At 33.5% G+C, this 17,492-nt stretch overlaps 1 protein-coding gene across 1 annotated transcript; it reads right to left on the reverse strand.

The window, feature by feature from the left end:
• Positions 1–1,205: 1,205 nt before the first annotated feature.
• Positions 1,206–14,341, reverse strand: LOC121366572 (chloride channel protein 2-like; the record flags this gene model as incomplete). The annotated part of the gene is given in 11 exon segments (XM_041490959.1): positions 1,206–1,367; positions 11,135–11,245; positions 12,837–12,938; positions 12,987–13,063; positions 13,065–13,118; positions 13,120–13,201; positions 13,278–13,354; positions 13,406–13,495; positions 13,566–13,699; positions 13,768–13,903; positions 14,246–14,341. Coding segments are annotated over 11 exon segments (1,121 nt in total), but the record flags the coding sequence as incomplete, so codon positions are not given.
• Positions 14,342–17,492: the final 3,151 nt, after the last annotated feature.

Consider the following 17,492-nt stretch of genomic DNA (forward strand, 5'->3'; position numbering starts at 1 on the left):
TAGGTGTCAGACTGTAGCAAGCCGGAACCAGCATTTGAGTGTGTTTAAGCCAACTGAAGCAATCTCTCAAGCATTGACTTTAGCTTATTACTGCAGAGAGAAAGAAAATTAACCAACTATGGCTATTAAAATTGGTATACATCATTATTGGGTCCACTACAGTACCTAGTTCTATTAACAGTGATATATCTTGTTACAAGCTCAGCGAAGTGTATTATTTTATTCCTCTCAATATCTTTCTGCATCTAATACCACACTTACATGCATCTAAAGTTCACACAGACTCTATTTATTGTATTTTCTATCTTATTTTAAAAGCATTTTGCAATCCTGCTGAAGCATTTTTTGTCAATATTAACCTCAAGAATTGTCTCCTCAAGGAGGTAACTGCCTGTACCTCACTTGTAACCAAGCTGGAATCTACCAATTGATCCCCCTGCTCTGCTATCACCAGGGGTAGTCATTCCAGCAAATTGCACCATACACCGTTTGTTACAATACAATTGTAATGAAAGAGCAAAGTTCAGTACAAAAACTGGACAAAAAACAACAAAAACAAAAACAAAAACAAATACTTTATCAAACCAAGGCGCTGCAGTAGATCTTAAAGTATTAGTACTGTGTAATGCATGCAAGGAAAACTAATGGAGCTGGTATCAGTACTGGTACTATTGCTAGCAATAATGGTCAGATAATTAACCAAAATGCACTGCAAGATATGTTTGGATTCGGTCTGCTACAGTTTTCTGTAAAAGCGAACGAGAAAATATGCCAAGTCGTTCCCGAAGGAGAAGTCATTCCACGTAGTGGTAGTGGTCGCCATGGTAAGTCCTTTGTGATGATGTGTTTATCCGATCAACACACAACAACCATGCAATGTGGTAAGTTAAGTGATATAAATGAATTATTAATAAGACGTTTTTGTTCTTTAGATTGCCCTCCGAGTGCATGATAATGTGATAGTCACTGACTCATTTGATCACCGAACAACATGATGCTTGTTACATTGTTTTTTTTTTTTCACTTATGATACATTTTTAACACTTTTAATAATAGCTGACTAGCTGAATGTAGTATGTATTGTATTTATTTGTATTAATATCAGTAAAAAATAATTCCCTTTTAATACACCTGCAACACCTAAAGTACTCTATTGCATATAAAATAGTTAATTATTATCTCAACAAATTGGGATAATTACTTACCAGCTAATTGTTCCACCAATCCAAGCAAAATTTCTCGACCTTGTTTTTAAACTCATCACAACCATACAATTCCCCCGATACTGACAACCATAGCTCTGAGATTTTCCATCTTTGTCTTTACCAATACAAGCTGTAGCTAATGCTAACTCTGTTTCACTCACTCTTAAATCAAAACAAGTACAATGTGACCCATCAGCTGTTGAAAATGTTCCTGATGTGGTGAGCCTGCTAATGTAGTGCTGGTATACACAGTAAAGTTAGAAACATCAAAACTGATGTCACCACCATCTTCTTCACTTCTTGCCTTGAATGCAAAAACGCCCAACATAAAGAAAGGGGTGTCTTTTTTGAAAAAGAGATTTTGTAGGTGGAGCTGGTTCTTGCAAAGATGCTTAATAAAGTTTAGAAACCACAGAAACCACACCTATTTCATTCCTTGTGGCTCATACCACTTTTTCTTATCATTACCTTTCCAGACCAACTTATCTCTTATGGATAACACGTAGCCATTGGTACAGCTGTTCTTGTCACGTCATCTCTACAATTATAATAGGTCATCATTAATTATTGAAAGATGATCATCAAATATGACTGTTGTCCTTATTATATTAATATAGGTGTATTTGGATATGTTTTGCGAAGAGGGTCAAAAGGTCGTGCAATCTGTTTACTTGGACTTAGTAAATTATGGGAAGACATTGCTGTTCATGAGAGTGAGATAACGGTTAGGAATTTTTAAGTTTTTTATATTTCTTTGGTTCCCTGCCTTCCTTGATATAATTTTGTCTTTAGCTCTCTGTAGGTACTTTTTACGTACACAAACTTCAATAAAGAAAACAAAGTAAGCTTATCAAATAACAAAAGAGGTATATTATAAAACAATATCAACAACTGGTATATTAATTTAGGGGTCTAATCCAGGGCGGGGTTGCTAACCACCCTCGTCTCTTTTATTACATTTTGTATTTTGGGTAGTTTTACTTATCATGTATTTATTTAACTATTTATAGTTATAATAGATCTATTAGAGCCAGTTGACTACTGTGACCTAGTACATAGGATATTGGGCTACCATGTCCAAAACTTAATACCTGATATGTATGGAGGGTTTATAGAAATATGCTTCTCACATCAACTTCCCTTATGGAAACACTCTAGATCAGATCAGCCCTGCACTTTTATGTTTTATAAGGAAAAGAAGTATTTGACTTTAAGAAGATTTTATTATACATATAATGTTGTATAATTCTTATTGTAATTTTATTGACCATTAATTTAAATTTTCTCAGCAATTAATACAAGATCTTTAATTAACTAACTAATCCCACCCACATTTTAAAATCAAGTCATTTATGTCCATTCATTTTACATTACATACAGAATGGACAACCATCAGATGTTGAGTTAATAGATATTCCAGGTGATGAGAGTCTACGACACAGAACACTTAAGCAATATTTGGATAATGCTATTGTAAGTGGAATAAAAATATCAATCCATTTATCACTTGTATTTATCCATTTAGGGGGGTCATTGTATTAGTTGATAGTGTTCAGTTTCTCTCGAGAAGTAAGCAATTTAGCTCATTTGTTGATCGATCTCTCTCAGAGCCGAGGGTACATAAGAGACATGTTCCCATATTATAGCATACAAACAAGGTCAGTAGCATTGTCACAACATTAGATCTTGGTCTGTACCAATATATGTCCCATAACCACAACTTAGATATTGGTCATGTGACCAATATATTCCCTATAACCACAACAGTAATTTATATAGATATTGTTTTAGTGTTCATCTTCTGTATTGAAATGCTGACTCAATCACTGCTTGATTTTGATATTGATTTTGATCTTGATTTTGATATTCCTTACGGGGTAACTATTTTGATTGATTTACTGACTAATTCTATTTTCTAATAAATATAGAAGGTAAAGTATGACAAACAAACAAACAGCTGGTCATTGTTCCTTAGTGAGGCCCGCTCAGGCCTGCTTGACCTAACATATATTTCTATCTACACTATATATAATATTCTTACCCTTGTATTGTGTCTGTTCATAGATCTGGTACTAGCTCGTTCTGATGAGGAGATTATGTCATCCTTAGAGAATGAAATGTAAGAATAGACGATATGTATTGACCTAAACATGAAAGGACAGACTTTAAATGTAGGCAGTGTTTGGTAATATAATACCATACTTTAATGTGAAATTAATACTATACCCCAGACCCTAAACTTTAAACATCAGAACTTAATGTATTAATTTCACATTAAAGGTATGACATTTGATTACTGGCACTCTAACCGCTACCTTAAATGTAACTAGACATAAGATTCATCATTATGTACCTAGACCCTAAAACTAACCAAAAATCTAAAAATAGATACATGCACCGTGATGCTATTTATAGAAACCATGATGTTACATAATGAATGAATGGTTTATTAATAGATATATAGTTGAGAGTGTATTTATTCATATTTTACTTTATGTTTCTTGTTATCCTCAAAACCAGTACAACAGATCTTGACAAACCAGTCTGTCAAGTTAGGTATAGTCTTGATCAAAGCAGAGAGCAACAACAGATTTCAGCTGATTGCAAGGACAAACATTCTCGTTTGACACACCCACTACATTCCATTCAATTTGTGTGCTGTAGTGCACGAGGAAAGGGGATGAAAACAACTGTAGTCCTGAATATAGACAATATTATAAAATGGATGAATTCTTTGTGATCATTGCTGGGTTGAGCAATTATTAACCCTTTATAAACTTTATGGTTGGGAGGTGTGGCTGCACACGTGTTCGTGAAGAACTACTTTGCCTAATCATGAGTGATATGGAACCTATTTGCTGGTGGGGAGAGAGAAGAAAAGACGGAAAAGAAAGGATTTGTACCGCAAGATCCTTCTTACGAACATTTTTTGATAAGAATAGCCCCAGAAAGACGTAAACTTGTATAAGTTATAATTTATATTTCTTAAGCACTCTCTCTCTCTCTGTAGTTAGATGTTGCTATTAAGTTTCTAATCAATCCACGAGTAGCAAGTAGCCAATTAGTGGATAAGTTGCATTCCTAAAAAAAAAGGTCAATACTATATTACAATTACTTGTACTCTCTCTCTCCCCTCTTCCTTCCCCCCTCTCTCTCTCTCTCTTGTAGTTTAACTGAAGAAGAGATCTATTGGGCTACTCAAGAAGCAGCTAAAAGAGCAACTATTCTCTTGTCTCCTCTCTCTTCCTTTTACAACTCCTCCTGGTCCTCCTCCATTACCATCACGACTTTTATCATGGCACAAATTTTAGTGGGTGGAGTCATGATAGAGGCGTGGGTGGACTAGTGGTGTACTGGATCACGTATTATAAGATATATTGTAGTACTTATTATATTGGCCTATAGACATTTATAAACCAATGGTTCTCAGCACAAAGAGTCCAAAGAGAAAGATTAGATGATGTAGAATCAAGTATTCAACAACTTCAAACAAACCTTGAGGTCTCAGGTATTAACGAGTGGCATTGAATAAAGTAATATAAATTTTTATTAGCATATGTCTATAAATCTTGCTCCTTATAATGATATAGTAACATGTATTGTTATTTTTCTTGTAGTACGCGATTAAAGGAGTCACCTCAAGCTATAAAGGTAAGCAATGTACTATGTATATATGTCTCTCAATATGATCTTTCTCTCTCTAGACATTACTGGAAAGACAGCAACAACAGTTAACAACACTAACATCACAGGTAAATAGTAAGCTATTAACATTTTAATATCATAGTATCAATAATTGTTTTAATATATCAAAGTACATTATAGTTATATATTTTAAATAATTTAATTTTATTATTACCTTATTTAGACTCCTGTGATTACTGAGCACTCACTACATAGTATTAATTCTGACTACTACCTTAAAAGGATTATTGTTTAACAGGTAACTATACTTGATATATCATATGCCACATTTAACCACACCCACTATAATAGACATCAATTTCCCACTCCACAACGAGGAAATTCTAATTCTGGTATACCATCTTGGCAAAGATCAGTTAGTCCCCTCAAGACATTTCAATTCCCACAACCTGAATTATCAAGGAGGAAGAAGGAGATAAAAATAGACACCATTATACCTAACCATGATTAAAGCAAATAAAATGTTTTTTTTTACAAAGTAGAGTATACATTTCTTCAAATTTGAGCACTTACATAGATTGTTTGGATGTTCTCGCTATGTTCATAAAAAATAACATGTCTTTAAGTTCTCTTTGACTGCCTAAAACAGTTTTGATAGACAGATTTCATTCTTGTATCATAAACCATATCAATAAATCAATGTGGACACCAGTTTGCTCTCAAGGTACTCTAATGATATAGTAGATACACATGCACTGATGAGATGAATAGATGGAGAAAAGGACATCATCCTCTTTTTCATACACATGATGATGTCATACTTTCCTTTATAATTATTTTTATTTTAAGGAATAACTTTTAGTCTTAGTTATATACATGACTTAAGAAACTTATAGACTCAGTTAAAGTTTGCAAGTAAATTATAAAGTACAAATTATTTTGAAGAACGTCATTACAATTTTGAAATTCCATAGTAAAAAAATACTATATTTTGTTTTGCAGAATGACTATGCATGTTTCAGTTATTAACACTCTGTGGTGGTCATGATGAATTTTAATTAGATTATTAAGGCCCTTAAAAGTGAAGAGAGGTCCACTTCTCAAAACTACCGAAAGTACGTGTAACAGCTAATTTATAAACACAGTAAAGACCTTTAAAAATGTCAATTGAAGAGCCAGGTATGTTCTTATATTTGCTTGTTTAATAATTTCATTGTAATTGATTTTCAGACTAGAAACTACACAATCTATAAATGGCCTTGTGATCATTATTGATAATATGGTACCTGCTCCAGATGATGAGTTAAATGGTCTAGTGGAACGAGTGAGGAAGTGCAAGATCTAACGCGTATATTAAGAAATGTATTTGGATTTTTTGTCATTTGCTTTACAATCTTTCTTCTAATACCTTTTTTTGACTGCTTATAGAAATTATAAGAGCTACAGCTGATGATAAGTTTGATTTGAATGCTTTTATTCTGATTATTCTCACAAAGGAGACAAGCCCAACATATATGATACTAACAAAGAGACTATACCACCAAGATATATTGAGCTATTTCTCTGATGAGAACTGTCCTAAACTTATAAATAAGCCAAAACTTTTCTTTTTCCAAACTATTCTGACAAAAAATTGTGTTGTTCCGAACATCGTTTAGCCATTCCTTTCAATTCTTGTGTTCTTTTAACATACCCTCAGAAGGAATCTCCAACACCTAGGCTTACACAGTGTATGCAAGCTCACTGCCATGATACACCCAATTTGTGATATATTTGATCGATCAAAGAACAAATTAGAACGAAAGGTCATTACGTTGAATGGCAATCAAATCTCAATCGTCCATTGTAACACTATTTTTACCTACTCTTCAAAATGCTGCTTCAATCAAGTAGTTAGATGCAACCTTCTACACTATATTCACGCATATATGATATTATATCCGTTATTATAGAGCTAGTTAGTAGACATATGAGATTATTCCATAAGGGTTTAGCCTCCAATATCAGCTAAACAGTTTGTGTGTAATGTCTATTGCTAGCTAAGGGAAACTGACACTATTTCTATCACTATTGAAGTGACTTATTATTTTAACCAGTACTTAATATAAACTGATACTATTATAGTAATTACTGTCACAGCTGCTATGAGTAAAGTTACAATAAGAAATAAACCAACACTATGTATATATGAGATATGTCTATTAAATATGATTTACTTCATATGCACAATATATAAATACTGAACAGCTTCCCCTTGTTACCTATGATAATTTTCTTCATAGCAGGTATGCTTGATATGAAATCAGTAACAATAAAGAGTACTTACTTAATTGCTTAAAACAACTGATCAGTTTAACAATGACTTTAAAAGATCTGCAATACATTTATATATTATTGTTAAGATCATGTGTGTAGGTGTATTACTAAATTAACTATACAAGTAGCTGTTCATTTGTTATAGTCTAGCAAACAATTATAATTAAGACAATATCACACTTTCTCCTCAGACTTATAAGTATATATAAACAGTTACGCAAGCAATGTATTAATTTCCTCTTACCTCATAAATTTTACATTGCTTATCCTCTTGTCATATAGAGAGGATCTTCTACTCTGGACAAAGAACGTCAATTGTCTCTTGCTATTTGGTGTCCTGTTCGTCGCCAAACAATTACTTTTCTTGAGCAACAGAGAGATGAGATATTAAAAATTGTCCAAGATTTCAGATTTTATAAAATCACTGGATCTTCAACAAGTCTATTTGTTGGAGGAACTCTTGTTGCAATTGGTCTAGTCCTTATTCCATTTTCCTATGGGTGCATCACTTGGATTTTCATTAGCTGGAACTGCTATGGGAGCTGCTGGAACTGCTACGTCACTTATTGCTGCTGTAAATGCTAAAGTAAAAACTAATAGAAAGTTAATGGAAGCGCATGATCATATTATGTTTGATCATAAGATTAGTGCAAATGTAAATGATACAACCCATGAATACAATTTGGCTATTGAGAAAACTACTGGTAGTATAGCAACTTGTGTTAGTGGAGTAACGGAAAAGCCTAAACCTGGAAGTGTTTCGTGCTAAGTTTGGCGCTACTGCATTTAGAACTGTTGCTATTCTTGGAGGACCACTTGGCGGATTGCTTTACTTGTTACCGCACCTCTTGATTTATATCAAATTATCAAGAATAGACGTGAACTAAGAGAATCAGGAAATGGTGAAAATGAGAAAGATGAAATTTATGTATGGTACACGACTCAAAATTGAAGAAATGAAAAGTGAAACTCTCTCTTTTTTGAGCAAAATGAAGGACACAGATCAGGAAGATGTGGAAATTGATCCACTCCTCCTAAACACATGAGGATAGATAGCATATTCACACATCTTTTGATTACATCCAGTTCAATCAAGAATAGTTTGTTACCATAGTTTACTTACAATGTATCAGTCTCTTTTGCGTGTGTATACATGTAGTTTTGTTTATTTGTTTAAAAATCTTGGATGTGGTATGGCATTGGTAAAAAGTACCATAATTAACCAGGTTAATAGGAGTAACTTCAAATAAGTCATGTGACAATACATATAACTCTACATGCACTGATGACATTTTGAAAACTTATTTTCCAATGTTTACAAATAAAAATGATTTTTATTAATGTAAGTATCTTTTATTTTGGTTTTTCTTGATAATTTTTATTTACTCTAGAATAAGAGGGAGTGTTTTGGTTGTTGGGATGTGTAATCATACATTGCAGCCACATCTATCCATCAATAAAGGATATAGATGGTGACCAAGGTTAAGTTCCTTTATTTGCTGATATTAATATATGTATAGCTTGTCAGGTGCATGCTTTTATAAATACACCAATTGGAATGAAATGATGTCACCTAAATGTTGCTATAAATAGTAACTGGGTTTTAGGGTATAGATGACATGTCAGTGATATAGGATATGATATAAAATTGCTCATTTATGCTTTAGGCAATAATATGGCAGCTGCAGAGTATAGTTAGTTAGATGATAGATGGATAGGAGGGATTACATGATTATGTATGGAATATGGACGAAGTGGTCTGTTATAATAATACTAACAATATATAAAAAGCACTTACTATGCAAATTATATTGTTTTAGGATGTTGCTGATTGTGTTAATTATGAATGTTGACTTGATTGTAGGAGTTTTATTGCTAACTCATTATGATTACATCATTTTGATCATTATAATAAGAATTCAGTAAAGGAGACGTCCATTTCTCCAACTATAGAACTGAAGTGTTTGTGGTTACAGTTTTTACTTGAGTTTCTATAAAATATCTATATTGCAGATGTTAGGTAGGTAGGTAATGAATATCATTATAATATTATTGCTCACACAATCAATAACATAATAATTTTAATGTTATTTCAGAGATGATGTCCACTCGAACAAGACAAAATACGGCTGTATCTAACGGTCAGCAATATCAGGAGATTGAGCTTCTTTGTTGCTATTTTTTGTGTTTTCTTGTTATGTTAATAATAATTTTACTTCTGGACCACTTTCTTCACTATATAAATCAATAATGATAATTTTGTTTGACACTTTTATAGTTGTATCAGAACTATCAATGATTGATTAACTCTCATGATACTATGGAAGCTCAGTGGGACCAGTCCAAACCACAGGCCATATACTTTAACAGTAACTTTTATGGTGTAGTGACAGGGATCAGTATTAAAATATGGTGATCTCAGACTGTCCCATTGGGTTTCTGAATTGAATGCTCTAATTTAGTAATGATATATATATATGTGTGTGTGTGGTGTGTGTGTGTATACACATGATGAATATGGAAATAAGGATGTCAATCCTCTTGTTCTAAATACATACACATGATGTCATATGCCTTTTGTATTGTTTTAAGGAATGAAATTTTAGACTTAGTTATATACGTGAGAAAACTTCATAGACTCAGTTAAAATTTTACAAGTAAATTATAAAGTACAAATTATTTTGAAGGAGTTGTTACAATGTATATTTACATATATGTTATGTCAGTGCTTGTGTTCTCATCATGTGATGCAACTTGTTGTAGTTCATAGTCTGTCTCTCTAGTCATCTCTGTACCCTCGACTGAAGGACTATTGGAAGGAGTATTACCTTTCTTGCCTTCTATAGCAGCAGATAACTAGATAAAAAAGAATGGATTATGGACAGATAGCCTGCATTGCAGCAGGAAATGACTTACATCTGTTAATGTAACCACACCCACTAATTTGCCAAGACTTGTTACATAAGCATGTGATAATGTCAATAAGAAAATAAACTGTGAACCTAGAGGGGAGAGAGAGGAGGGTGGGAGGGAGGGAGGGGAGAGAGAGAGAGAGGAGAGAGTTACTAGGTTAATAATAAAATGATATATACTTTTGTTAGTGATGTCATTTCTACAAGTTGAAAAGGTTGAAGGATCTATTAAATTGGAAGGAAACTCGACAGTCTCTGACAGCTGCTGCTCTTCAAGTTGAAGTAAAAAACTAAACAAAATGTAAAGAGAGAGAGAGAAGTAAAGAGTAAGCCCCTTATAATTAACTCACTTCTGATGACTCGGGCTCAGATTCAATTACTTCAGCTAATTCCTAAATAAAAAAGATAAAAAATTGGACAGCTGTAATAAATGAACAAGAATGGATGATAAAGATGGTTGATCTCTATTCATCCATTTATTAATCCATCAATTGATAAATAAAAAATGGATGCATAAAATAAACAGCTGGAATAATATATTTTATTTTAATATGATTCATAAAATGGACAATACAAAAAAAATGGAAATAAAAACAATAGAGTAAAGATATATACAAACTAAGATATATATGAACAAACATTATTGGTCACAACAGTAGAGGACTATTTATGAAGCATGGCCTAACCTCTTCTGCTCCATCAATATCGTCCACAGAAGGTGTCTTGAATATTTGGTTAAACCTCTCCGATACTGATTGTACTAAATACAAATAGTGGGTGTGGGTTTATCATATTTTATAAAAGAATATTCATACCTATTGGGAAATCTGGGTGAAGATGGTCTCTCTAAACTACCAGTAGGAGAACCTGGTTCCACACTCTCTCTATAAAAGAGGATGTTCTTTGTATAATGTATAGAGAATTTATGACATGAAGTCACATGACATGGTTATTATGTCACATGCTTCATTTAAATTTCAGGAGGTGATTATTTTGGCGCTAACTTTTAGCTCATTATTTGTCACATGATTTTTTTCTCTATGTCACATGACCTACCTTATTTGTCTTTGTTTAATCTCTTTGACATGTTCATAAACACCTTGTAACTGTTCATTTAACATGTACCAAAGATTGAGACGAGAGACGGAACCAATGAGATACGAGACTCTAGAATGGACAAATACTTTCAAAAAATAGATAAATACAATAAATCAAAAACACTATAAACAACCAATAAGGGGTCAATATATTATTGACCACACCCACCTGGATTATCAACCAATGGATATGAGGTGTGTTTGGAGTTTCGTAGAAGATGTCGTAAATCTCGATATGTAGATTGATAGGACAAGTACAAAAGGTCTGTTGTCATAATGTCACGAGCATATAAATTATAATATCTAATTAAGATATAAACAAACATTTATATATAATTATATGTTACCAGTACACTGTATATTTACATGTACATATATGTGTACATGTAATATATATATATATGTTTTACTTGTGTAATTTAAGATCTGGTAGGAAAGGGAGTTCTTTAAGTAAAATATACTGTCGTAAAATGATGGCTGTATAAGTGATGCAATAGCTACTGAGAGAAGGACGCAATCTAATAAAAAAAAGAATAGATGGATGAATGAAGAGATGGACATATAGCTGGATCAATCACGAAGTCATAATGTAGGTGGGCGGATGAATGGGTAGTTCAATGGACGGATAGGCATAAATGAATCAAATTTAGATTCATGACAACTAATCTAATTGACCCACACCCACCATTACAGGTAATATATGTGTTTTTTTGTCCCGTCAATTCAAACACAATTACAGACGTTGATATTGTATGTGTCACACACCCCCAGCCATAGCAGCCGCTCCAACCAACAGCATACCCTCCTGGACTAACAAGACGACCATTGATACCAGACTGAAAAACAAAGTCCATACTCTCTCCTACAAGACGTCCAAAAGCAGCACCTATGAATATGGGAGGAGTCAGCATTGGGGAAGTTTAAGAGTAGTTTTACCAATCAAGAAAAACTGGTAAAAGAAAACTCCAGTGCTGGTATGGAAGAGCTACAGCAATAACAGTGAAATAAACTGGAAAGAGAGAGAGAGGAGAGAGAGAGAGAGAGGAGAGAAGAGAGAGAGAGAGAGGGAGAGAAAGAATAGCAATGACTTTAGTACAAGCTTGTACCTTAATACAATGAACAAAGTCAGAGATAAAAAGATGGAAGTGTTAGCCCAATTATCTAAAATATTACGTTGAATACTATCATCAGGGAAATCAAATCTGTCGCCTTGGATACGCCACCAAGTAAAATTAGTAAAAAGTTGCTCCAGTGCTTTTCGCTGAGTGAGCTAAAGAAAAAGATAAATGTCTGCTTCAATCAACCTCTTACTTGACCAGCCATGAACTGTCCTAAACCCAAGAGGAAAGCTAAGAACTGTTATGACAATGGTAATAATAGCTGGATAAATGAAGATACTAGAGAGAGAGAGAGAGAGAGAGAGAGAGAGAGAGAGAGCGAGAGAGAGAGAGAGAGAGAGAGAGACGAGAGAGAGAGAGAGAGAGAGAGAGAGAGAGAGAGAGAGAGAGGGAGAGAGATGAAGAGAGAAGAGAGAGAGAGAGAGAGAGAGAGAGAGAGAAGAGAGAGAGAGAGGAGAGATCAACTCAATCAATAATATTGTTATCAACACACACACACACACCACGCTAATGATCTGTTTTGTAATTCTCAATTGCTAATACCTGTATTCCAAACCACGAGTGTATTTACGATATTTTCTTCTTAAAATGACCAGCTGGTGATGACAATATACAAACAAAGCACTTCCCAAACCAGCCACTACACTATAAATGGGTGGAGCTTGTTACTTAGCAACCAAAGAGCAAACTTACCCAATAAAAGCAAAGGCCATTATTTCTAAAGGATCAAATGGAAAATCAATGTTAAAAGAGGTTTTAAAGAGGGCGGTGGATAGTTTCTTCTCGTCTAAACCATACTGCAATAAGACGAAATAGAAAGGCACCTGAGACGGGCTCCAAAGAAACCTCGCCAATAATTTCGGACAGCAAAATAAGTAGAAGTTACTTCAATACTGAATAAAACACCTAATGGATACATAGAATAGAAAATGGATGCATGTATATTTAAATAGATACACAGAATGGGATAATGGATGGCATACTCCTATTGGTGCAGCAAAATTACTGGACACACCCACAGCACAAGCAGCTGCTAATAACTCATTAGTGTGTGCCTCATTCTAAAGAAGGGGCATTGTTTATCTATTGTTTAGTTGATTATTATGACTTACAGCAAATACATGGTTAAAAATACGTACATATTTACTGATTAAGCGAGACATCAGATCAGCAATTATACTTGATATATGAACAAATGGTCCCTGTGTGTGTGTGTGAGAGAGAGAGAGAGGCAAAGGGATAAACTTCATGTATATATGTATATCTATGTACCTCTTTCCCAATAGGTAGAGTACTACCCACTGCAGTTATAAGAGCAACTGTCTTTTGAATAAAAGCTCTAAATGAGAGATAATTAGGAAGATTTACTCCACGTAAAACTGTCTTCATTTCTGGGATACCAGAACCTGTGTGAGGGAGAGGGGGGGGGGGGGGGAAGGTAGTACACAACAGGGTCTTTTATATATTAACTTACCAATAGCATGTATAGATACTAATTGAACAAAACCAACTGAAAATAATACTAAAACAAGTGGAAAGAAACATCCACAAAAATGCCTGCAAAACCAATGAGATTCCATTGGTAGTTCCAAACTGAGAACCCTCATGAGCTATATGGACATATGGAATTGATAAGTGGATACATAATAGCTACTATATAGTACTAACCCTCTCCTAATACATCAATGAAGTAGTCAATTCCAAAGGACAAGATGGCCATTAAAATACCCCGTACTAAAATGAATACCCAGTCTCCGATATAAGGTGCTATGTACTTCTTAAATATCATCATTGACTCTAACGGATTAATACAGACATGAATGGATACTAAAAGCAAATGATGGCTCAATAGAGAACAAAATGGATGCATACATTACAAAATAGAAATAAGATAACTTATTAATACATTAATTATATTATAATTAATTAATTGTTATTAATTAATAACTAACTTGTTTTCTTTTCTCGTCGCTGTTGTCTAGCATAAGAACGTCTTCTCGATTCTTCCACTTCTCGTTCCCTCTGAGCCGAGGCAACTCCTCGTGCATATTGTCCCATTCAGTACGATATCGACCATGCATCTAACAGAGTTGTAACTACTTGACCACGCCCATAATATTGTGTGTGGTAAACTCACGAGTGTTCTTTCGAATTCATATTCTTTCTGTTCTGCTTGGGCTTGCCATTTTAATCGGAGGCAATTGTTAAAGTCGCTTCAAAGAAGGAAACAAGAGGTTATGTAAAAATTGGGAGTTTCCTAATTAAACAGATTCATTATTAAAACAATCAAAATAAATGTACCCTTGGCAATGATTAATTCGAATATATGCGGTATTTATATCATTTTGTTTACACATAATTAAAAGGGTGGGGCTATAAGTTTTATAATATTAACACATAGTATAATAGTATTCATAAATTCTTTAGATATTTCGCATGTGATCTCATTTGTCTAGTCAAAGGTGTGTTTCTGCAGGAACGAGACAATCTGACTACTAAACAAGCATAAAGAAAACTCGGTCTACAAGCTGTGATTGCTCAGTTACAAACCAAGAAGATACTTGGAACTATACTTTATAATTTAGTGTTTTGCAAAAGGTCAAAGAATAGTTTCTACAAAGTCAAGCAAATCAAGATTTTCAAAAGTGATGAATTATTTGTGAAGTGGCTGTAACTATTATTGTTTAGTGTACTATTCTAAATAAAATGGATTCAGTCTCTGAGGCTCACAAACTTTTGAAAGGTGAGAGCAATCAGTAAACAGTAAAGGAAGATATATTTACTGAAGATACTCATGTAAACTGTATGTTATAAATTTATTAGTGGAAGGAAGTCAACTTTTACTGGATACAGTAAGAGTAGATAATATAAAGATGATTGATGTGTATATGTACGCCCTGTTTGTTTGTATTTTTGGCTATGTAGAGAAAAGTTTCAGTTTTAGCACCTGGTTTTTGTTGCTGTTGTTTTTGTCACTAGTTTTTGTATGTCCAAGTTAATGACACATTTAGAGCAGCTGCTTGTAATTAGCGACTCTCTCGCATTCTTTATTATTGCTAGTAGCAACAGCTGCTATAGTCCTGTCCAACTAAATCATTGTGTGGCCATCCTGTCAATCCTCACACATGAGAGTGATATATATATTATTCTTTAAATACAATCCACCTGGTTTGTTTATTGTACTAGTTATTTTAGCTTTTCCTTTACCTCAAGACAACATTTTTGACTCAAAACTGACACTCCATTGTTGTACAACATGTTAATAAATTATAACATTTCAGTATGCTATGTATAGCATTATTCTGTCATTATTACCGTTAATACTGCTCAGAAGCTGGCTCTAAGCTGGTAGAGTATTCATTTACCATTGATTGCTATATATAGAGGTAATTGATGAGCAACATGGCTCAGTTATTATGTCTGTCTAAAAATATAATAATATTTCTGAAATAAAATATTATGGTCAAGCCTAGCCCTTATTGCACAAAATTGTATCTGTTCTCAGATGACTTGTACAAACCAATTTATTGTTAACAAAGGTAATTAAATTGACACTTGTCAAACTTTACTACAGAAATTGAAAGGTTTGGTTGATATGCAAGACTAAATGTATTAATATGGACAATAGAATGTATGCCTTGATCAGATTACGTTACTGGGAGTTAACCAAATAAATTCATATGTCAATGATATGGTTCATATGACATAGAGTATCTGACTAATATAGAGCTAGTAAGTAGCCTTATAGAAGTTAATTTTCCAGTTAAATCAGGACATCCTGTTGTCTTTACTATATTTTGTAGTATGTTTTGTTATCATATCTAGACTCTGTATCTAGTTTAGGAGTAATCATTAATGTTGCTGAACAAACAAGTCACATTATATACACTCACAAAGCCATCTATATATACTATAAGGGTGGGCAGTTGTTTTACAGCAGCTGAACATGTGCCTTTGGAGTGACTACTATAAACTAATAGTACAACCATTATTTAGTGATATGGTTTAGTTTTGAGGTCACCTCTCTTTCTCTCCAACTAATAAAAATCCTTTAGTATTAAAGTATGTAGGGTAAGCTGGTGTTCTTTTTATGCATATCATGTAAACAAATCATATATTACAGCTCTGTTAGTACATGTTATTGTGCTGTAAATACCCATTACATGTACTCAATATTGTACATATATGTATATGTCAATAGTTTGATATAATAATTTTATTGTATTATATACATGTACATGTTGTTTGTTTATCTTAGAGATTGTTGTTTTTAACAAAGATTTAAAATCACGTAGTTGTCCGTGTGTGTGTGTGTGTGTGTGTGTGTGTGTGTGTGTGTGTGTGTTTGTGTGTAACTACGTCTCTTTAGGTATGTAATAGAGTTGAAACTAAAAGTTTGTTGCCCCTCCTTGTTGCTGGCTATAGTCTACAAGTGCAACTAACCTTTAAAGAAACAGAACAAAAGGTCGTGTAATACTAGAGGAGAATTAAGAGATAGATACTATAGTAGTCATGACTGAGGGGTTAGTTAGTATCAATAACTGAATTGATCGTGTCTTCAGAATAGAGAAGAGCTATATGTTATAGCATTAAATGAAGATAGCTTGATTCATTTCTCTCTAACCAGTGACTATACTATATGATTGTACCAGATTTGTTCATGTTATGTAACAGCTGCTATTAGTCAATACTAGTGTGAGATCTTTTGAACTAAGTGATAACTTCTGTCACCATAACTACTTCCTATTAATTGTCAAAATGAGCAATTAATGGGACTTTTTTGATCTTAACATGTAACTGTTAATGTGTGATTTTTTGCTTTGTGAGTTGTTTTAGCAAGTCTCTTAAGTTGTTGTGACACATGCCCTGTCAGTGAAAGTAGCCGTTATGATTTACTATAAGAGTCCCTTTAATCTTTTATTCTTGTGTCTTTAATACTTAGTTCTGAAATGTATTAACATGTTCATCTCAATATGTTCACTTAGTGATATATTATTTATCCCTATATACTGATTATGTTTATACTAATGTTCACTAGTCTAGTAATTTTTGCTATTTGAGGTCACTCATGTGGTAGTAACCTCGATGTTCACTATGTATCATTATATCATGATAGAATCATATGTATGCAGTTCATAGTAAAGTGTTTATATGATTCGTAATCGTCTCTATTAAGAATTTTTCTGGCATCTAGTGACT

The sequence above is a fragment of the Gigantopelta aegis genome, unplaced genomic scaffold, assembly GCF_016097555.1.
Source record: "Gigantopelta aegis isolate Gae_Host unplaced genomic scaffold, Gae_host_genome ctg6195_pilon_pilon, whole genome shotgun sequence".
In the NCBI taxonomy this organism is placed as follows: Eukaryota; Metazoa; Mollusca; class Gastropoda; order Neomphalida; family Peltospiridae; genus Gigantopelta; species Gigantopelta aegis.